Below are 23966 nucleotides of genomic sequence, written 5' to 3'. Positions count from 1 at the left end.
CCGATCAGTCATCTGTGCATTCCTAATTCAGCTTTATTTTCCCTAGAGGTGACAATGCCGAGCTAAGGAGAATGAGATCACTTTTCTCCCTACAGAAGTCATTGACTTTGGTGTTGGGTTGATAGGGAATCCAATTCCAGGGTGTGTTGACCTTCAATGCATCCTCTTAGAGTGCTTCTTCAAATCTCATCACGCATGTTTACTCCTGATAAGAACTAATCCTGAAGGAGAGGCTCTCTCAGGGAAGATGGAGTTTATGTAATAGGACTCTAAAAAAAGCCTAGTTAGTTTGGTCAGAATATGAGTGCAGAAGCTGATAATTAGACCGTCCCTTGAACAGAATCTTCATTAGTTATAGCACTTATCATATTATGATTTGCTTACTTGCCTCTCCTCTGCCTGGATTCAAATTCTGTCCCTGACAATGACTAGCAGTGGGCTCTGGGTCAGCTATTTAACTGTGTTATTTATTCCTCAGTTTCTACACCTGCACCTACCTCACAGAATGATTATGAAGATCAAAGTAAGGGTGCATTTAGCTTTCTCTTCCTAGGACCTAATACTATGCCTGTCTCAATAAGTTATTTGTAAGTTATTTTACTAGTGAGATTTTCTATAAACTTCTTTGGAAGACTGAGCTTAAAGAAATTTTCTGTCACGCTACAAAGCTGAGTTTTGGCCAAAGGATACTTTTCTATTTATCAGAATGAGCTGAAGATAGTGTCTATCTGTAAAGAGAAGTTGAAACCGGATAAATGTTTTGAATATTTTATGACAGCACTTGAGAAACCTTAGGTTATCTCCGTTCCCACATTAGGATGGATCCTTGGAATTGTCTTCTGTGTCCCCTCTAAAGTGGCTGGGAGCTGATTTGAATTTCTTCCCGGATGTCATGGACTTCGGGAGTAGACACTCTTCATTGTCTCGCTTAACCTACAGTGGTGTCCTCTAATAGCCCAAGCTTTTGGAGCCCGTATCCTGTATTGGGCATGCTAGTATACACTGTCTTAGGACATTTGTAGTTGCCATTTAATTATTATAGGTTCATTTTACATTTCAGTTGGCCGTAGCTCTTGCAGAGGAGGGAAAGAGTCTTATTTCTCTTTCCCTCACAAAAACGTATTAAAATGGTCAACTATTTGCTGGTTGATATGTCTATAATTATGTTTGTCCCTCACATTTGGAAATGTCATTGCTGAAAGGAATGGTGTTGGATAGGCTTTTCTGGAGATCTTTAAAAATAGTGCACTTTCTCACATGATCGGGTGATGGAAATGAGGCCTTCAGGGGCAATGAAATAGTCTCTGCTCCTGAAATTCGGATTATTTGAACTTTAGCTTGAATGCATGTTTGAAAATAATGTGTTAAAAGGACAGGAGATTCTGTGTCAGGATAATCTCTTCAGAGGGTGGGGCTGAGGTCAGACCAAGGATAGGGATACAAGGAGAAACATTCTTCAATTCAGAAACCAGAAGGAAGTGTAGAGGGCAATTATGGGAGGAAGGGCACCTGGTCTTAGGCACATTTGCTGTCTTTGCAAGTCCAGTTAACTGGGTCTGGCAGAGAGCAGATGTACTAGTTTCTGTCACTTCCATAACAGTGTCACACACTTAGTGGCTCAAAACAACACATATTTATTCTCAAGGTCATTTGGCTACAATGAAATCTCCATCTGGACATCTCATAGGCATCTCAAACTTAGTATGTCCCCAATGGAAAGCCTGCTTTTCTTTTTTTTTTTTCTTTTTTCTTTTCTTTTTTTTTTTATTATTATTAGTTAAGGTATTACAAATGTGTCCTCATCCCCCCCATTAACCCCCAACCTCCCCCCCACACACACAAACTCATGCTCCCATCCCCCCATTGTCCATGTCCATTGGTTTGGCTTATATACATGTATACAAGTCCTTCTGTTGATCTCTTCCCCTTACCCCCGCCCTCCCCTACTTTCCTTCTGGGGATTGATAGCCTGATCGCTGTTTCTCAGTCTTTGGGTCTGTCCCTTTTCATCAGTCTATGTTGTTCTCTATAATCCACAAATGAGTGAGATCATGTGGTATTTATCTTTCTCTGACTGAAAGCCTGCTTTTCAACCCAAGCCTGCTTTTCCTGTCTCCCTCATCTCATTAAATACCAATTCCATTCTGAAATTGCCCAGGTCAAACACTCCTGCCTCTTCCTCAACTCATCTTTCTTATATAAGTCAGCAAATCTGATGGGCTCTACCTTTAAAATTACATAATCAAAATCTGATTATTTCTCACTACCTCTAGTTTGGATTCCTGCAGTAGCTTTAAACTGGTTTTGCCTCTCCTCATGTCCCATTTTCATGTATCCTCTGCACAGCAGCGAGAGCGCTCCTGCTAACATGTACGCCAGATCTGTCACTCTGCTCCCCAGTTGGCTCACTTTGCTCAGTCCCAGCCAAAGACCTTCTGATGACCTAAGAGGGCAGGTAGGCCCATCTCGCTGCCCCTCTCCCCGGTGCTTGTCTATCTCATAAGCTATTTGGACCAGTTCACCATCAGGAACTCAAAGATTCCTACCTGCCCATAGCCCTGGGCCATCCTTGTCATGGAGGCAGATTTCAGGTCAAATAGGGCACCTGTCCCTCCATATCCTCTGGCTCACTCTGCCTTCTCACAACCTCAATGTGGTAGCCACCAGAGTCTGAGTGGAGGGGCTTTTTCTGTGTGACAAAAAAAATGATAGAAAGAGATTTCCCTGCAAGGTTCCATTGGGGAACAAAGCAGTGACAAGCATTTTCTGGTTCTGCTGTTCTTGTACCCAGTCAGGCCTTAACTGAAGTGGCAGCTGCTGCTGAAATGCAAACCAGATGTGGGGGGTTGAAGAGGAAACAGAACTTCTTAGAAAAGGGGACGGGAGGGCGCGGTTCCTATTGTATGTTAACTACATCTACCTTCCAACATTTTTCTGCTCCACTGGCCACTTCTGGGGATTTTGTGCAGGAGGCAAGCACCTTTGAGAGTGAATGTTGTTTGCTGTTGATTCAGCAGCTGGAATGAGGTGAAGGATGCAGACAAAGCCTTTCCTTAAAGGATGTCAGCAGGGCAGATGCAGTGAGGTATTCACCCTTGTGCTTCCTCTTGCACTGTTCTTGGTACCTAGAGTGTTTCAATGCATGCTTATGGAACCGAACTGACACATTTAAAAAAGTTAATGACCAATCCCACTTCTGGAATATATCTCAAGAAACCAGAAACACCAATCAGAAAGGATATATGCACCCCTATGTTCATAGCAGCACAATTCACCATAGCTAAGATCTGGAAACAGCCTAGGTGCCCATCAGCAGATGAGTGGATAAAAAACTTGGGCACATCTACACAATGGAATACTACGCTGCTGTAAAAAAGAAAGAACTCTTACCATTTACAATAGCATGGATGGACCTGGAGGGCATTATGCTAACCGAAATAAGCCAGTTGGAGAAAGATAAATATCACATGATCTCATTTGTGAAATATAGTGAACAACACAAACTGATGAACAAAAACAGATCCAGAGACAGAGAAGCATCAACCAGACCGTCAAACCTCAAAGGGAAGGGAGGGAAGGCAGGGGAGGGGAGGGGCTTAAGAGATCAACCAAAGGACTTGTATGCATGCAAATAAGCATAACCAGTGGACACAGAAACTAGGGGTTTGAGGGTATGTGCTGGGGTGGGAGTGACCTGGGAGAGGTCAATGAAGGGAAAAGGAGACAAATTTTAAACAATAAAATTTTTTTAAAAAAAGTTGATGACCACATCAGATGATAAATCAGTCACACACACATAAGACCTAGAACGCACACATGTTGCTATTACTGGACTTCAATGTCAGCATAGCCAAGGGAACTGAGAAGGGGCTAAGGTCGGCCAAGGGCTTTTTAGGACATCTGAGGTGGCAGTGGGGTTGATGTGTTGTGTCCTGCTTTTGTCTGATAGGTTATCGCTTGTGAACAGCAGTATGACTCTTCCTATGACGCTCGCTGTGACGTCTGGTCCTTGGGGATTACAGCTATTGAACTGGGGGATGGAGACCCTCCCCTCTTTGACATGCATCCTGTGAAAACGCTCTTTAAAATTCCAAGGTAGGACACACGATGGCGCTCTTGGCTCATAAGTTCTTTGTGAAAGCGGCTGTTAGTGGGGATAATAGATCATAAACAATTTCTTTCCAAATCTGTGAAAGCCTGACTGTAAAATGTACAGTATTTCTTTGTGTGGGGGGGGGGGCGGGGGGAGGGAAAACAAGGTTAGAGAAAGTCCCTGAAAGATAACATATCTCAAGGAATAATGGGACTTTGTTGTAACAATTGCGTGTTTTCAGTACGTACTCCAGTTTTTGAGACGTTCATTTTTGGTGCTTTGCATGAGAAGGCTACAAATGCAATATTAGGTTAAGTAATCTAAGTATTGTGTTTTGTTTTTAATTATATAATTATATATGTTTGTTCATTTTTAATGTGAATCTTTCTCGAGTACTCAGGAAAATTTGGGGATGAATAAAAATGTGTATCCTATTTTTGTATTTACTCAGACAAACACTAAACAATATTTTTAAAAATGTTACATCAGTCATATGACTGTCTTTCCATCCCTTAATTGCTGCCTCAATGGGAAATGGTGCTGAAAGAGGTCAGTTTGGTGTTAAATGCTGGTGTGTTTCCTGTTGTGTATATTCACTGAGGGTTTGTACAAGAGGTGGGTGGTTTGTCTTCCACCAGAATCCAGCCACGCTCAGCCAGCTGCAGAAGCCAAAAGGGAGCTCATTCCCAGACAGGCTGCAGGCTGAGGGCTCTGTACCATTCACATTTCTCTTTCTGGGGAAAGCTCTGGGCCAGCTGGGAGCCTTCAACCACTCGGCTAATACAAGTGTTACCTTCCCTGTCTGCACAATCCCGTAGCTATCACGGCCTTGAAAAATTTCTCCCGATTGCAATTTGCATTTCTGATTAGGTCTATTTATATGCAGATGAGGCTCTGGGGCGTTCATCATTGTGATGCTGTTTTCTACCTAATCCAGATGTGAACAACCACCCACCATTATTCCAAAGATGGTTCCCCACTCAAGACAGGGTTGGTCTTTTTGCTTTTCCCGAAGTACAACAACAACAGGTCCTGGGGATTAGAAGGGCAGACAAAATTAATGGCTTTCAAAATTAATAGCCTCCTGGGGGAAAAAGTCTGCTGAAGGTTTAAAAGGATGTGAAATGCACGACCACACCACAGCATTGTATACACAATAAGTCAGAAAATAGAAGCCGTGTCTGGGATGACTTGTGTGTGTGCTTTGATATTTGTCAAGTGGTTGACTCGTCATCATTTGTTTAATGTGGCTACATAGTTTCCCAACTATCACAATTAAGGTGTGGCTTCTGATTATATACAAATATATATATGGACTTTTTGTAAGAGGTCATCTACTTGGGTATATTTTTTCTTTTCTTTTTTAGTATGTATTTGTGTACAGACCAACTATATTTCAGATGGTGATAAATGTGAGGCAGCGTAGATATGTGTGTGTGTGTGTGTGTGTGTACTATCTTAATTTTGAATGCTAAAAATGTATCCTTTCCTCAGACAAGCCCTTTGATGGAGAGTGGAGAGATAAACACATCTTTAAAATAGGCACTCAGGTTATTTACCTGTGTGTTTCATGAGAACCTCTGTCTCTGCCTCTCATTCCCTCTGTTGTTTCTTTCCTGAAGGAGAAAAGCAAAGGACAATCACAAAAATCCTTGGAATCCGTTTGGCTTCAGAATCTTTTCTTCCTATTTGGATCTGAGTGTTTTCAGGGTTCTGTAATTCCTTCCCATTGAACAGTGAAGTCCGCTTCCGAGGACTCTGGGTCCCGGGTACTCCGTGTGGCTTCTCCTCTGGCCTCCCTCACCCACCTCTTCTCTATAAACCCTTTCCGTACTGCAATGAATTGCCAAGTGAGGGAAGGAAAGAAAACCTTCCCGAGTCAGGTAGGAAGTGACTTTCAGGAGTTACGAAGGACTAGGGAGTTAACGAAGTGCTGGCTGCATGTGAGGTGGGAGCCTCAGAGTCTACGAAGCAGGTGATTACGCAGGTTCCCCGGGCACAGTCAGGAAATAGGAAGCGAGGCCTGCCTGGATGTGGTTGATTCGTAGGCACACGGGTCTCCTTGCTCTTCCCCCCTCTGCCTCCACCCACCTTCTCCTTTCCTTTGACCTTCACATTAGAAGATGACACATGGAGTGATTGTGACCTGACTTTGAAATCCTGTGGGACTCGCAGTCTTTCCTACGTTGCACACACGCAGACATTATCTTCTGATTGGCAGAGCGTCTGCTATTTACTGAACCTGTCAGCATGTGTCATCTTGGCTAATGCCTTTGCTCCGAAAGAGTCACCTCATTCCTGGCAGTTGCTGCTCTGGCTGCTGGTATTTTTCTCCGGGAGTTATAAGACAGGAAAAGAATGAAACAGTTTCTCTGGGTCTCCATGGCTTTGACAACATCCTCTCCTGAGGACTCCTTTAAAATTCCAGTCTTAGAAGGATCTTGCAGATGACCTGGATATATTTTTCTCTTAAAAAGGAGATCTGTTTCATAGATGTAATTGCAAGAACCCATAGAGTTTGGAGAAATGTACAGTTATGTTGGTTCCTTGGCAACCAGGTATCTTTTCTTAAGTTGGAGTCTTTGTCTAATGACCTTCTCGATCACTACAGGAGGGGACCCAGAAGGCAGTGGGGACCAGTGTGGGTATGTTAATTCAACAAGGACTGAGAGCTGTGTCTCCTGCCCGTTCATTCTTGGCCAGATAGTGGCCAGCTCTGCCTAGGGTCTTGCTGCATGTTGAGTATTTCCACTTCATTCCTGTGTGAAGATGCAGAATGCTTTCAAGATCCCCAGCAGAAATGTCTTTGGCTGGAAGTGGGTGGGACAGAATGGTCCATGATTTTCCCTTCCTAACGAGAAGTTTCCCTGCAGTACATGATTCGAGAAAAAGAGACCTCATAATAAATACCAACTCACAATTGGACTTTTTTCCTCACCAAATTTAGGTTGTTCCAAACTGTATCCAACTATTTTCGCCACAGCAACATACCACAAACTTGGTGGCTTCAAACCATAGAAATGTATTCTCTCCCATTTTACAGGTCAGAATCCCAATCAAGAAGCTGCCAGAGCCATGCTCCCTCTGAATGCTCTAGGGGGGAATTCCTCCTTGCCCCTTCCAGGTTCTGGAGGCTTCTGGTGGCTTCTGGTGTTCCTTGGTTTGTCGCAGCATAACTCCAATCCCTGCTACATTTTCATGTGGCTTTCTTCCATGTCTCTCTGTGTCTTCTGTTTTGTCTTGTCCAATAAGGACACTTGTCATTGGATTTAGGGCCCATCCTAATCCAGGATGAACTCATCTTGAGATCCTTGTCATAATTACATCTGCAAAAACCCTTATTCAAAATAAGGACACGTCCTCAGGCTCTGAGTGGGCATATTTCTTGGAGGCTACACAGTTCAACTTACTATCCCAACCAGCTTTAATGTTTACCAGCTTCTCTGAGAAACTAATTTGGGTACAAAGTGTGAGATAATCAGCCAAATGATGATGTAAAAATAATACTAGCTTAGATTTATCAAGAGTTAGGAGAAATGTACAGGTATGGCAGGCACAGCGCTATGTGTTTAAAAATATAAATGCATTCAGTGCTCACAGTACCTTGTGAGGTCGGTTTTATCACCATCCTTTTTTCTAGAGGAGGAAACTGGAAGCCCGAGGAGGAAGCTCCTGGTCACGCACCTATAGGGGAAAATGATGCAAGTCTGAGAAGTTTGATTCCCAGGCCCACATGTTTTGCAACTAGATTGAAAAACTAAAGCCTTTCCTTAAGTTATATTTATTTATTTATTGATGAATTGTGAATTGAGCAAGAAGGGGACTGGACTGTATAGAAATGAATAGCAATGTAAGCCTTTAAGAAGCTGACAGTCCAGCATCCTTCTCCCTGCCTCCAATTTTAAATAGACACTGTCAATCTGAGAGTTAGAATTGTATTAACATCAGCAATTGTGTCAGTTAAGGAACTGAAGAATAGAAATCAAGAGTATTATCATAGGTGCACACAGGCCCTCCTTTGCTCATTGATTTATGACCCTTAAACCAGAAATCCCTCCCTTTCCAGACTCCCCTTAAGAAACCGCCTTCAGTTCTTCATTTAGAACACTTAAGACAAGTGTTTGAACTGAAAAATTATAGAGCATGTGTTCTATAAAAGCAGAGAGGAATTCCATGTTACCATTGTTGGTACCCAGAGGTCTTTGTCCCACCCTACCCTCCTTGCAAAACCTGCACCTGCCAGGTCAGGGCCATTTCTGGCAAAGCCAGCACCTCTTCCCCCTTCACCTTCCTTTTACTTTCTCAGTGGGAAAAGCTCACTTTGGTTCTCTGGTAAATGGAAATCTGCCTCTGGCTCCAGAGTTGGAATGCTTTTTCTCATGGAAACTATATTAAGGGATGATTTAGGAGGAGGCTCTACAGCAGTGATGGTGAACCTATGACACGCGTGTCAGAGGTGACATGCAAACTCATTTTTTTGGTTGATTTTTCTTTGTTAAATGGCATTTAAATATATACAATAACTATCAAAAATATAAGTCTTTGTTTTACTATGGTTGCAAATATCAAAAAATTTCTATATGTGACATGGCACCAGAGTTAAGTTAGGGTTTTTCAAAATGCTGACATGCCGAGCTCAAAAGGTTTGCCATCACTGCTCTATAGCAAACACCTAAAGTTCTCACGTCGGGTACCTTATTTAGACTCTTGTAGCCCCTCAGAGTCTTGTGGTTGAATCTGAGGACTTAGCCTAGCTCTAGAACTTTATGCTTATGGGGGAAAATGCTTTCCAAGCTCTAAACTACCCATTTACCAAAGTGCTTTGAAACACAACCTACTGGGAAGGTGGGCATGCCTGTGCCCTCTAACCCAGGTCATCACTCTGAATCAGGCTTAGGTGGAGTGCTTGAATTACAAGATGAAGAAGACGGGTTTTTCTCTCAAGGAGAACATAGCTTTACTGTCTCTTCCCCCATCCAATAGCACTCCCCCATCCAATAGCAAAGGTATACTGGGAAGAAGTTGGATGGCAAAAAAGGGATATAAGGAGGAGGACTATAAAAGAAGTGGGTGGCAGGGCTCAGAAAGGAGGAATCATCACTTGAAACATTGGGAGTCTATATGAAAGGTTTCTTCAGGGACTCAGTGCCTATAATGAACTCTTGTTCTGAAACAGAATCCTTGGGTTGAATTTTCATCTAATTTCTTCTGAATGTCTATCATTTTCTACGGTAAAGATTCCTTTCATTCTGACTTTTCTAATTCACAAACGAAATTGTTCCTACATGGGAAGCCTGCTCCTCACTCAGCTGAGGGAGGATGCAGAGGCAGCAGGGAGCCCTGAGTCACCAGTAATTGTCTTACTATTACAGAATTGTCACAGGACATTTTCCCCTAGGGCTGTGAAATACACGGAAAAGAAATTAAAACTAAACTATTGTTGTTAAAGTGCAATAAGTGAGGGGGGTGGTGTTTAATGGCACAGGAAGGCTGGATTTGCCCCGGAGAATTCTGGTTTCTCTTCACCAACCTAGGTCACTTAGCTATTGGCCTTTTGAGTAACAAACCCTCTCAATCCCAGCTTCACTCATAAAGCAAGACGAGCTAGAAGAATTAGCATCATTCAGCATATACTGAGTGCCTAACAGCAAAAAGAAAAAAAAAAGTTTTGCAGTGCTCTAAAAGAAAAACAATCCAGCATCCTTCTCCCTTTTCTTTGGGAAATTTCTAGTGGAATTTAATGGATTGTGGTCCCTATTCCTCAGGATGTCTCAGGGGGTGCCCCCTCCCCCTGGGGTATCCTTTCCATTTCCTTGGGAACACAGTATCTGGAGGCAGTTGGCAGAAATGCCCCAGAAGGTTTTCACTCTGTGGAACGTGTTTCCAAACTCTTTTAATTTGAGTTGAGCAGCTGGGGCAGTTAGTTCCTGTGGAGGTACAGCTTGCTGCCCCCCTGAGTCCTGGCAGGCAGGGAGAGTTTAGCTTTTTAAGCTTTAACTTGGGGATCAGGTGGCAAAGCAGGAGCGTGCCTTCAGGACTTCTAGTCCTGGCCATCAGTGCTGAGTAAGAAACCCACCCTGAGAGAAGGGAAAGGCCGGAGGAGCCGTGTTGACTTACTGCACTATCGGTGCTTTCCCTTCATTACCCTGATTTCAATATTTTGGCACCACTCATTTTGGCTAATTCCAACTTGGCTCCTAAATGATGGAAAGGTGGGCAAAGAGGGTAAGCAAGGAAACACAGCTCAAAATAGTACCAAAGGGTTGGAGGCACCCTAGTTTCCTCTTGCTGCCAGAGAAAACTAGGGAATAAAGGTGAGGAACAGTTATAAACTGCCTTCATGGCTTGGCATGGTGGTAGGGCAGGGGCAACACAAGGATGAAGAGAGATAAAGTGGTTGGAGGAAGGCTCTTCATAGCTGGAACTGTCCATTCCTGGAGAATCGGATGAAGCCAGTCATCAGAAAGGAAATATAGTGCAGTGGTGTTTGTATTAGTTCTCTACTGGTATGTAGTAAACCACCCCCAAATATAGTTGCTTAAAACAGTGATCACTTATTATGTCTCATGAGTCTGTGGCTCTTGGCTGGGCTTACTCGTGTATGTGTGGTCAGCTAGGGATGTGGCTAGGGACCAGCTGGTCTAGGATGGCCTTGATGAGGATGGCTTGGCTCTGCTCCATGTGGTTTCACATCCTCCAGCAGGCTAGCCAGGGCTAGTCTCACATTGGTGACAGGTTCCACGCATAGAGGCAGGAAGAGGTGTACAGTTGGACCATTTTTGCAGTTTGTTAACCACAGTGTTCTACAGTCAGCCTGCATGGGCTCAAACGTGAGCACCACTCACACCTTCGAGCTGTATGAACTTGACCACGTCGCTTAATGTCTTTGGACCTCAGTTTCCTCCTCTGTAAACTGGAGATATGAATATTATCAGCCTCATGGAGTTGTTGTGAGCAATTAATGTAAAGTGCTCAGAACAGTACATAGTAAGCATTTGGCTTTTGCCGGGTGTTACCAAAGAACAAATCTCAAGCGTATATTTCTGATATAAAGGGTTTTCTTTTCCCTGTACCTCAAGAAGTAAAAACGTCCATGCAAAAGAGCTATGAGATCAATCACTTGAAACTTTATCTAATTGATTGATAGATGATTGTGTGGGGAATTGGGAGAGAAGGAAGACTGATGTCTCAATAAATCTTCGCTGCTTCCACTGCACCGATCTGAAAGACTCTGTCATAAATATCCAATGTTACAATTTCTTTGTTAACAGACAGATTCCTAAGAGATGGGAATACTCCCCCTGCCCCCATACACACCCTGAATGTGATGACAAGAACGGCCCTTTGGGAAGCAAAGCTGGCCTTATTCCCGACTCCCACTGTGTCTGCAGTGAATGGCGATGCTGTCATCCTCTGAAGAGAATGGAGGCTGCAGTGCTTCTCCTTTCTGATCACCTTCACCCTTGTGGTGGCTTTGCAGCTGGTGGATGAGTTGTGTGATGGGGCTTGGCTGACTCTCTTGCGGGTCACTTCAGCCCCCTTGGCAGGTACCACCTTCCCTTGGTTCTGAAGAATTCTTGTCCCCAGGTAAAGGTAACATAGTAGGAGTTCTAGACACAGGGCACTGATGCGAGATTGGGTTCCATTTTGCTCCCATTTTCCCACTAAGGAGAATGATATTTTTCCCAGTCCGACTTGGAAGTGCTAAAAACTTTGGTAAAGGGAGACAGAAACCCAAGCCAGCGAGGGGATGGTAAGGAGAGCGCTTACGTAGTTGTTCCAGGTGAGTTCAGGTTTCTTGGCTGGGAGGAGTGATACCCCAGGTACTGAGAGAATATATAGGCGACACTACTGACCCACTGTCAGTGATCTTGGAAGAGTCCTGGAGAACAGGAACAGTGTTAGAGGAATGGAAGAGGGGGAAGGTGCTTCAATCCTTCAAAAAAAGGGGGAGAAAGCAGAATCTGCAAATTACCATCTGGTGAGCTTCACTTTCATTATGGCTAATTACTATGATTCCTTCTTCTTCCCCCTTAAATAGTATATGAATTCTTAGGGGAAAAAAAGCTGTGATCAATAGGAATTGGCATGGGTTTACTAAAATTAGCCATGTCAGACTAATGTCTTTCTTTGGTGCCATTGCTGCACATTCCCTGTCTTAATTTCCTGTTGCTTCTTTAACAAGTGATTATCACAAACTTAGTGACTTGAAGGAATGCAGGCATATTATTTCATAGTTTGGGAAGTAGGAGGTCTGAAATGGGTCTCCCTGGGCAAAACCCAGGAGTCATCAGGGCTGAGTTCCATTCTGGAGGCTCTTGGGGAACTCCGTTTTCTTGTGTTTTCCCCCCCAGTTTCCAGAGGTTGTTTATATTCCTTGGCTTGTGCCCTCTCCTCCATCTTCAAAGCCAGCAGTGGCTGGTTAAGTCTTCCTCACATTGCATCACTCCAACTCTTCTTCCTCTCCCTTCCCCATTTCAAGACACTGTGGTTATACTGAGCCCACACAGATAATCTGATTAACAACCACAATTTCATCTACAACTTTAATTCTCCCATATCATGTAACCTAATATATTCACAGATTCTGGGGATTAAGAAATGGACATCTTCGGGGTCCATTATTTTGCCTACAACACCCCAAAAATATTGTCTAGGAATTCTTAGAAATCCTCAAGGGTGTGCTCCATTTGTGACCCCCCCCCACCCATTGTGAGCTACCATCATTATATGGCCTCTGCCCACTTATTGCCTACTCACCCACCATCAGAACACTCCTGCTTGTGTGGCTGCTGGTTCTGTTATTCCCAAAGCATCCAGTCTCAGGATGCCCAACCAGTAAGTTCCAATGAGAAGAGTAGCCCCTCTCCTGAGCTCTGAGTCACTCTGTTACTTGGGACCCTGAGCAACTCTACTTGTGCCCAGAGCCTCACCATTTGGGTCAGCTTCTTGCTCTCCTCTCTTGATGGAGCAGCATCAAATCTCTGGTCCTTGTATTTTTATTCTCATTTTAAAATCCATCCAAGGAGGAAACAAACCCACACCACACCCTGTACCTTCTTCCACACTTTTTTTTTTTTTGCCCCAAACAACCTTTTTGGCCTCATCACATATTAACATTCACATCAATATGCACTTGGGGGGAGAAGAGGAATAAAGAAGAGATACTGACTGTCCCAGTGGTCTCCAAGGTGGAGGAAACAAAACAAAAACTCAGGTGCAGAGTGAAAATATTAGCATTCCTATATCCATGTATTTTTAATGTAAAAACAAGAAACAAGTTATGCTTTCCTGTTACCAAGGATAAATATTGACATTGGTGCCTTCCTGCACTACAAAAGTTGGGTGGCCCTGTCTGGTTTGATCTGCAGGTGGATTGCAGAGAGCTCCCAGGCAAGGGGCAAGGAGGCCGCACTTGTGGGTTCAATTTCAGAGTCCTGGAAAGCACTGAAGTTAAAGGGTGCCTCGTTAAGTGGTTACATGGCAGAAGCCACCCAGTTTCAACTAAATAGAACTTCACGAAGTGATAAGTGGCTTTAAATAAGAAGGGATTTTGAGGTAACTGAGGATGGGTGTATCATTAAATAAGTCTGAAAATACAGGAGAAATTGGTTTGCTGGAGAGTAGGGAGGGGGCAGTGAAAATCAGGCCAAATGGCATAGGCTTTTAGAACCAGACTTCTTGGTTATTTATTGCCATGTAACAAACAGCCCTAACACAGTGACTGTATATGCCGAGTGGCTTAAACAATAACTCCCGGTTTATCATGACTCTCAGAGTCAGGACTTCAGGCAGGGCTTGGGCGATGGTCCTTCTGCTCCACACAGTGAGAATCTGCGGGGGCAGGAAGTCGCTGCGGCATTCAGCTAGCAGGTGACTGGGCTGGGAGGTCCAAGAAGTCTTCACTTCCATCCTCCCCTCCCTGTTAGTTGGATTTCCTACAAGGCCGCGGGGTTTCTCAGTTTCTCGCACAGGAGAGCAGAGCTGCGGACCTCCTAAGGCCCAGCCATGGACTTTACATATGTCACTTCGGCTACGTTTTACTGCTCAGAGCAAATCACAGGGTCAGCCCAGATTCAAGGGGAGGAAAATAGATTCCACCTCTCGAAGGGAGGCATGGCAGAGAATTTGCATCTGTCTCTAATCCACCAAGCAGACATTCCTGGACTTGAATCCTATAACTGCCATGGATTGTTTGTGTGATTTTGGATGAGTTATGTGCACTCTCTTAGCTGAGGTAATATCAATGTTATCATGCGCTGTGAGAGAAAGAGATGCTATGGCAGTGCCGCGACCCTTTAATACAGTTCCTCATGTTGTGGTGACCCCCAATTTCATTGTTACAAATTGAACATAATTAAAGCATAGTGATTAATCACAAAAACAACATGTAATTATATATGTGTTTTCCGATGGTCTTAGGCGACCCCTGTGAAAGGGTCGTTCGACCCCCAAAGGGATCGTGACCCACAGGTTGAGAACCACTGTGCTATGGCAAAGTGCCCTGGCACACAGTAAGTACTCAATAAATAGCAGCCTCTGTTATTACTAATGTCTCATGTACTTAAAGGGTGCATACCATGAAAACTGGGATAAGAATGTTTGTTGGATTTGACATTTCAGAGACCTTTGGTGATTGCCTGATTTTGGAAGAGAGTAGTAGCGAGGTGAGGAGCAAAAGGCAGTGGCAAACGTTAAGCTTAAGTGGATTTTTTTTTTAAATATATATTTTATTGATTTTTTACAGAGAGGAAGGGAGAGAGATAGAGAGTTAGAAACATCGATGAGAGAGAAACATCGATCAGCTGCCTCCTGCACATCTCCTACTGGGGATATGCCCGCAACCCAGGTACATGCCCTTGACCGGAATCGAACCTGGGACCTTTCAGTCTGCAGGCCGATGCTCTATCCACTGAGCCAAACCGGTTTTGGCTGTAAGTGGATTTGAGGGCAGCGAGTACAGCATGGCAGTAAAAGGGGACAGAAAGTGGAAGGGGCTGTTATGTGGGAAAATCAGGTTAAGCAGAAGGGCAAGTGGAGAGTGGAAAATGCAGACATGTGAGAGAAGATAATTGATGAGGGCAAGGTTTTAAGAAGGCTTCTTAAGATTTTAAAGATTCCTATTTACAATGTTGTGATTATAAAGAGAAAGCTGTTGGGGCTTGCTTTCATAACGCACTCCATCTCTTTAACTTTTCTAGCCTCCTGGTGGAGGGCTCTCTTGTCCTTCGCTCCCGAAGTCTTTCTCCAGTTGGAAACAGACACTTAAAGAATATGCAGCGCCTCTAGGTTTGTAAGTCTTGGCCTTCATTTCAGAGCAGTCTGAATCCTTTGTCTATAAATCACACACCTGGAGACCCCAAAACTCTGAAAAGGTTCATGTATTCCAAAAGAGTCTCAAAGAAAGCACTTTTCTGTGTAACTTGGAAGGTAAATGTGATAAAAACCTACATGAATTTAGGAATAATTATAGCATGGCTGGGCCAAGATCAGCAGCTTAGAGTTATTAGGAACACAGCCAGGGCCAGGGGCCCACACCAAGGTATGGGTGGTTCACAGCAGAGGGCAGTCCAGGTCAGGCCAGGCAGGGGCCAGGACGCAAAGTGAAGGGGCTGTCACACCAGAGAGATGTCAAAACTGAGACCTGCAAAATAGACAGAGATAGGGAGTTAAAGGACTTTAGTCACTTAGTTGGATTACAGGCCAGGCAATGCCAGACTTTGTTGCTTGAAGAAAATCTGTGATCCTACTGAGGGTTTACTTTTAGCTTCCACTCTTAGGCCTTGATTTCTCTCTTCTCTCTAATTAGGTATCTATCTCTTTATCACTGGGCTCATTTTAAAAAGTATTTACGGCCATTTACAAACATATACTGTGCAACAAGAAGGAAGCACGCGAGGGAAGGAATTTTGCATGAACCAGAAAACAAAGATAGGAAAAAGATTAAGCCAAGGGGAGGTTGATAAACAAAATGCACATCAAACTTTCTTATTCCATTTGCTTCTGAGCTTCCTAGCTGCCAAGGCAAAAAGTGAAATACAATCAGTGACACGATTTGGTGTATTCAGAAGATTAAAAACAAGCAGCATGCTCAGGATGGGTAACATAGTAAATAATGTCTTCACTATCATCTTTATAGTAAATCCAACAATAGTTTTTCAATATAGTTATATAGATATATCAATCAACCATATGTGACTATTAAAAATTCAGTCAAAATTAATAAAACAATGCAACTCCCATGTATAGCTCTCTGGTGACTTGGCCTAATACAGGGTTAAATTTTTGGATTTTCTAAAGTAATGGATTAAATGCTTACCTTGACAATGAAAGAAAACACATCTAAAGTTGATAAAGCATCTAATTTTAATTTTTAAATGAGCTTTAATCCATATTATTTTCTGGTTTATTCTCTGAGTTAAACAAATGAATTTCTGAATAACTGATCAAGTTGGTTTGTAGTTGGTTATAATTATGTATTTTTGTAGGCTATCTGCCAGAAATTATGACTGGTTTTAGAATTCTCTTAAGTAAACCTTTTTGTGGATCATCTATTTCTTAATACTTAAAACAAAACAAACCAGCAACAACAAGAGCTTTGTGCATAGAAGTGTGTTCATCATCCTTTTTTTTTTTTGTCAAGTGGGGGAGTGGAAGGACTGCCACAAATGAGGGAAGGAGGTCCCAGTTCTATGTGTCATAATAACTAGGGATCTATAGTGGGGTCATATCTCTTAGCTCATGATATTATCATCCATGGTAATTAAAGGAAGGTTAATAAAAGCTCTAAGTAGCCCTGTGTTGCTCTTAAAAGATTTCTTTTGATGGTAATAGTGCAAAAACAGTGGACAGTGGGCAAAGTGATTGAAAAAAGGAATCCTAATGGAAACTGGTCAAATTATTAAATTAAATATTGAGTTATGTGCTTAAAACTTTTCTTTATAGTAATTCATCCAATTTATTGAACATCCTTGCCTATTTGTAACTCTACCACTAACTTGGTCGCTGCAGAGGATGAGGAGATAAATGTAAAAATGTAAGGCACATTTGCTGCTCTTTAGTCTTTCAGTCATCTAGTTGGAAAGACATAGGAACCTGTTAAATAATATGAGGATATAAAGGAGTACCAATTGAGCAATACTCAAGTGGAAGGAAAATATTTGCAACATATGTAGCAGATAAAAATTAATACTTGTGCCATATAAAGAAACCCTTTCCATTAAGTAAGAAAAAGACCGTCCAATTGATAAAAAGGGACACCTGATAGACATTGGCATTGCATCGAAGAGATATAAATGGTCATTGAAAATATGAGAAGGTGCTCAGACTGTTCAAATCACTATGACTAAAAATCAAGAAAATACGAAATAAAATAATGGGACACTGTTGAGCTGCTTCATAGGGGCACCTACATGACCTGAATCCAGCTCAAATGAGGAACTGAGGTGGGGCAGTTCTGCCCAGGTGAAGGTGAGATGCAAGCTGGGATTTGATGTTTACTCAGGTGGTCACACATCTCACAGCTTGTTCTTAGTGTGAGAGATTCCTACCACACCCAAGTGTGGATGTGAGGACGATCTGGCTGCGACATCTGTCACCCCATTGATCGCCAGGGTTGATTCGGCTGATCTGGCTGGCTAGGCGGGTGTCCCCCTCCTCCCTCACCGATCCATGTGCGTCCCTCCCGAAGCTGCGCGCTCGGTCGAAGAGGACGACCTTCCCCCCCCCCTCCCCCCCAGGAGAGGACGGTCTTCGGTCAAGGGTATACCAGTAGCTGCGCTCCCCTGCTAGAACCTCCAAACAAGCTCTCCCAAGTGTGAGTCTGGTGTTTAAAGATGTGTGCTTTCCATAGGACAGTGCCCACAGACATTCCCTCTGGAGCTCTAGATGGCCTAGGAAAATAGCTGACTGAGGTGTCCATATTTTGAGTGGGTATGTAGGTTTCAAAAACAGTTTGTTTCTAAGAGTTATTCAAAGGTAATTTTGACTGTACATGGTTTTCACTTTATCTGTTTAAAATCTATACTTCCCCCCCTCCCACCTCCAAGTACCATGTGATTTTACTGTGCCATTTTTTTCACTCATTAGATCGGTAAAACTGGGACAGATTGTTAATAACAAGTGCTGGTAAGAATGTGGAGGGAAAGCATTACCAGTCTCAAGGAGAATAGTGGTAAACTTTGGGGGAGCAATTTGTCAGTATCTATCAAAATCTGGGAAAAAATACAAAACAACTCTTCGGCACAGCAGTTCCACTCTTAGAAATTCATCTGTAGGCATACCAGATAAGTTCATCGAGGTGAAGGTACCAGAATGTTCACTGCAGTTTTTGTCTTAGGAAAAACTGTCAGTAGGGGAATGGCTAAACAACTGTGATATATACTTTCTATGAAATAATATGTATTCATTTAAAAGAATGTGTAGACCTATATGTCATGACTTGGAAAGTCTTTGAAAACAGCTTATTAAGCTTTAGTGTGCATTAAAATCACCCACAGGACTTGTTAAAACAGATTGCTGGCCCCACCCCTAGAAGTCTGCTGGGGGACAGGGCAGGAAGAGTTTCTAAACATGTCTCAGGTGATAATGACATTGCTGGTCTGGGGTCCACACTTTGAGAACAACTATTTCAAAACTCAGTGTTTAATGGGAAAAATCAAGTTGCAGACTATTATGTACAGTATGGTCCTTCTTACTATAAATATTTGGATGGATATAAACTCATGAAAAAAGGCTCAAAGGATTCAGAGGTGAGAAGGACTTCCTCCTTTTTTCCTTCATGTATTACATATTTTAGTGTTTGTTATTGGGGTAGAAAAACTGGATGGATGAGGCACAGGGAATGGAAAAGTGGTGAACATGCTTTAGCTCGAAAGCCTCTAATTAGAATGATAATGAGTATTATCATTTTGTTTCTCAATGCACACATTTTCGTTCAACAAAATAGAATTGTGTAGGTAGCTCATAAATCTCTTGAATAGGGGTTTCTGATGCCTACAGATATAAATCACACTGAGAGGACGCTGAACCATGAAATGATTCTAGTAACATGTCATCTGTCTGGAATATATTTTTAAATCTCCAACAGAAGGGTCTAAATTATGAAGGGAGGTGGCCTAGCAAAATTGATCCCAGAATTTGATACTTTTAACCTCCTCCATCTGCTGCCTCTACTTGTGTCAAGTCAGGCCCAGTGGGTGGAATACAGCATGGCCCAATGCTAAGAGTCCCTGGAATTAAGCATTTTAACATGCAGCGAACCCAGAAATTCCTTAAGTTGTGTTATCTTGTGAGAAGTGATATGTCAGAGCTACTTGTCTGGTCTTACTAAGAAGTTGGGAAAATTGCTGAGTCTTAATGAGAATTTCAACTACTCAGAAACCAAATTTTGTGAGTTCTTGCTTTATGCCTAGCACTGACGCTAATACTGCTTACAATGGATTTGGAAAATGATCTTAAAATGGCTTTTGTTCCCAAGTTGCTTTGAATGTAGTCTCAGAATTTGGGGTGGAGACTAGAAGGTTTGAGTGGCCTGTGTCCATCTGGGTTACTGTGTATAACAACGTGAAAATAGTTCTTTGTGTCTAGGGACCTTGTTCATGCCAGCTGACCGGTGAGGTACTGTTATTTTTCTATATTTTATCTTAATGCCCCTAACAAAGTGACTTACCACTTTTTCTAAATGAGGACAAAAGAGAACACTTCATTTCTGACGTGGTATATGGAATGGACTAGCCTAATGGTTCTCAAAGCTTGGTTTCTAAACCAGTAGCACCAGCATCACTTGGGAGCATGTTAGGAATGCAAATTCTCAGGCCCTACCGCAGACCTACTGCATCAGAAACTTTGAGGGTGGGGCCCAGTCATCCTTGCTTTAACAAGTCTTGTGGATGATTCTGATGCTCCTTAAGGCTTGATAACATCAAGATGGGCTGTTCTCCTTGGCTCCTTTCCAAGCCTTCTACCACTGCCTTAATGCAGTCCCTCAGCTGCCCAACTGGTCTCCCTACCTTCAGAGTCCACCACTTCAACCCATTCTCTGTATCACCTTCTTAATGAAATGCAATTTCAACTTGTCACCAGTGGAGCATGCAACAGTATAAAGGGATCCCAAATTTCTCCCCTTTATTTCACTCACCTCACAAGGAACGGGCCCAGGTAATGGATTCAATAAGACCGCAGTAGTGATGGGGACATGTGTGTGGAGGTGGACCATTTCAGGAGGGAATATTGGGTATCTCCTCTTTCTCCCTTTTCTTTTAGATGGGGTTGTGTGTTATGTATGCATTTCCCTTGCCATCAACTTAATTTACCATGTAATACTTACGACTAAGAAGACAAAGGTTCAAAAATGGGTCCCCAAGAAGAAAACAAAGAGCTACTCAGATTGCTTTTGGTGTAGGACTGAGGATTGCCTGGAGCCAAGGCGAATGCGGTTCTCTCAGCTCTGAAGTCTGGCCCATCTCACCCAATGACCAGCCAGGGGTTTGGGGTTGAAACCTTGCTGATAATTAGCAGAATGTGTTACTCTCCTGGTTACTGGAGGAAAATGTAGGGATCTGAGAATTCTGGCACCCTGAGTTCTTGCTGTATATCATCCCAATAAACCTAAGATCTTCCTCTTGCCTCAAATCCCTGAATGACCCATGACTGCCCATAGGATCAAGTTCAGATCTCTTGCTGTAGCCTATAAGGCCCTTTGTATTCTGGTTCCTACTTGCTTTCTCTTTGTTACTGATCCTTCCATGTCAGGGACCCAAACCAAGGCCCTTCTGCCCAGTACCATTTGTGCTAATTGAACAAAACTAAGTTTGGTAAAGCAAAGCAGAAACTCTATTCTTTGGTCCAGGAATGGAGAAGGGTGAGCTCATGCTCTAAATGGCACCTTCTTGACTGGGTATTTCCGTATTTACAGGCTGTGGCATGGAATGATTAAATTCTTGTAGGCATGCAAAGTTATTCTCTTACTGCACTCAACTCTTCTGCTCACGGTGTTTTTGCACACAGTGCCCCTTGCCATCTTGTTTTTGTGCTCAGTACCTTGGTCTTGTGGTTCGGAATCCTTTTCAGTTCCTGTAAGTAAGCATAGCTGGTGATAGGGTTTGGGTTGAGAAATACTAGAGTCTTTTTGGATGACAGCCGGTGACATCTGGACACTGCCCCAATGCAGCCTGCTATCCATTCATATAAAATTGTTTCCTAAGGAAAATGTGCTTCTTCGCGGTTATTTTTTTCACATACTGGGTCCTCAGCCTGGAATGCTCATTCCCCTCATGTTCTCACTCCATCTTCCACATTCGGCTTGGACCCTGCCACCAGCTACAGGGTGACCACCCTTAAAAACCCAGCTCATGTAGCACCTCCTTGCAAAGCCTTCTTTAAATCCATTAAGTGGGATGGGCGTGTGTATATTTATCTTAAGATTTGTCTAATAAATTTTTGTGACAATTATCTTATTCATAAATAAGACTTCCCCAAGCTTGAAATGACCCCAATTTACTAGGCCATATGTGGCAATATGAGACCTAGGAGACCCCAGTTTAAATGGGAAGGGCAGCTGGGCAAGCCATAGATTGTGGTGCTGGGCCAATCAGTTTCCTTTCTTGGAAATGTAACTAAGACACAGAGGGTCATTTCAATTGGTGGTATAACTACCTACCATATACTGGATGGCTAATAAAGTGCCGACAGTGATCTCTCAAAGTTCTGGAGACCAGGAAGTCCGAGATTAAGATGCCAGCAGTTTTGGTGTCTGGTGAGAGCCCACTTCCTGTTCCTAGACAGCAGTCTTCTTCCTGTGTCTGCACATAGAGGAAGGGAGGAGGCAGCTCTCTGGAATCTTTAATTAGGGCACTAATCCCATTCATGAGGGTTCTGCTCTTGTGACCTAACCACTTCCCACAAGCCCCATGTCTAAATGCTAACACATCGGGAATTAGATTTCAACATATGCATTTTGGAGGGACAAAAACATTCAGTCTATGGCAGTATATGGGTTGAAAGGTTGAAAAGAATTGGGGCTGGGATGGTCATATTGGACCTATAGTAACAAGGGTACGTAGAGTCAGCCTGGGAGAGAGAACTAGGTTCACTTTAGGAGTTGAAGAGACAACATGGTTTAGGGATATGATCCAAATTTCTTGTCTTTCCTGTTCCCAGCCAGGTTCACTTAGGGCCTTTCGAATTTAGTTTTGTGTCCCAGGTTCACTGGAGTGCTTTATAGAGACTTAAATAAAACTCCTTCACTGGAGCTACTTGAAACAGATTTTTCTTCAGTGCAACCAGGAGAGTTTTGACTAGCCCTTCTACGGGGGCTTTCTGAGGGAAGGCACAGGCTTCTCCTCTTTGAATCCTTGGTTCCATACAGCACAGTGCCTGATGTTAGCAAGCACTCAGTAAATATTGGATGGATGAACTAAGAGTAGGCACTAAGATGCCACAGAGCACCCAGGAAATTATTTTGTAGAATCAATACTGAAAGGCATAGAGGTGGGAGGGAGATTGACTATACAGGGGCACCAGACAAGTGTTTGGAGTGATGGAAATGTTCTCTTTCTTGATTCTGGCGATTATGTGGCTCTATATGTTTGTCAAAATGTACACCTACAAAGGGAGAGCTTTGCCAATGTAAATTATAACTCAATAAACTTAACCTAAAGATGAATCTGTTAAAAAGGAAAAAAAAACAGAAAGCAAAGTAAAATAATAATTTCTTCATAACATTAAATTTCTAATAAAGAATCTCAACACTTTTTACATATAATTTACCCAATTTTGTTTCCATGACCAGATAATAGGGATATTGATTGTGGAATATAATTTTGGTTTTTGGCATGTTTGATATTATTTAAAATGTTGCCAAAATAGATAGCAATATTTCCCTCACTTTCTAGTTTTGAGTAGTGATAGAAATAAAAGGTTATGTTAAAGGATAATTAAGATTACATTTCTGAGCTTCTAGCTTCTGCTAGGCCCTCATTAACATTTTTCCTAGTAAATGTTTGATTTGAGAGCTCTAAACAATATTGATTATACTATCCTAAGCTAGCATCTCCCAAACTTAAACACTGGTTCAGAGGATATTTAAACATGCTAATTGAAAACAACAATTACAATTTAGGAAGGTTGCCAGGGTCAAATGCATTTGGAAAAGTCTGGTTTAAACAAAATGAACAAGATTTTTCTTTTTTAATTGAGGTATAATTGACATATAACATTATGTTAGTTTCAGGTGTACAACATAGTGATTCAATATTTGCATACACTATGAAATGATCACCACAATAAGTCTAGTTAACATCTGTCACCATACAGAGTTACACATTTTTTCTTGTGATGAAAACTTTAAAGATTTACTCTCTTAGCAACTTTCAAATATTCAACACAGTATTATTACTTATGGTCACTATACTGCACATTACATCTCCATGATTTATTTATTTTATAACTTTTGCACTTTTGACTCTCTTTACCCACTTTGACCCCCCGAATTCCCACCTCTGGCAACCACCAATCTGTTCTCTGTATTTATCAGCTTGATTTTTTTTTTTTAAGATTCTGTGTATTAAGTGAGATCATTTAAAAATATATATGTTTTTATTGATTTTTAGAGAGTGAGGAAGGGCGAGTTTCTTTGTCTCTGTATTTTGGCTGCTTCCCTGTGTTTGTTTCTATGTATTGGGTAGATCTTCTAAGTCTCCTTGAATTGGTAGAGTGGCCTTGTGTAGTAGGTGTCCTATAGGGCCCAGTGGCTCAGCTCCCCAGTCACCTGAGCTGGGAACTCTAGGTGCACCTCTTTGTGGGCTGTGAGCACAGTCTTATTATAGTTGAGCCTTGATTGCTGTTGGTGTCATTGGGAGGAATTGATCTCCAG

General features: G+C 42.5%; 1 protein-coding gene across 1 annotated transcript in view; it reads left to right on the top strand.

Annotated features, from left to right (window-relative positions):
* Window positions 1–4099, top strand: part of LOC132237972 (myosin-IIIb-like) — a 31147-nt gene extending 27048 nt beyond the window's left edge. The window contains exon 6 of the mRNA XM_059702496.1: window positions 3950–4099. Within this exon, the coding sequence (XP_059558479.1) occupies window positions 3950–4099 (150 nt within the window). The remainder of the gene's footprint in view (window positions 1–3949) is intronic.
* The last annotated feature ends 19867 nt before the right edge of the window (window positions 4100–23966 follow it).

Source organism: Myotis daubentonii, chromosome 7 (assembly GCF_963259705.1).
Source record: "Myotis daubentonii chromosome 7, mMyoDau2.1, whole genome shotgun sequence".
In the NCBI taxonomy this organism is placed as follows: domain Eukaryota; kingdom Metazoa; phylum Chordata; class Mammalia; order Chiroptera; family Vespertilionidae; genus Myotis; species Myotis daubentonii.
This window is presented reverse-complemented; position numbering and strand designations above follow the sequence as displayed.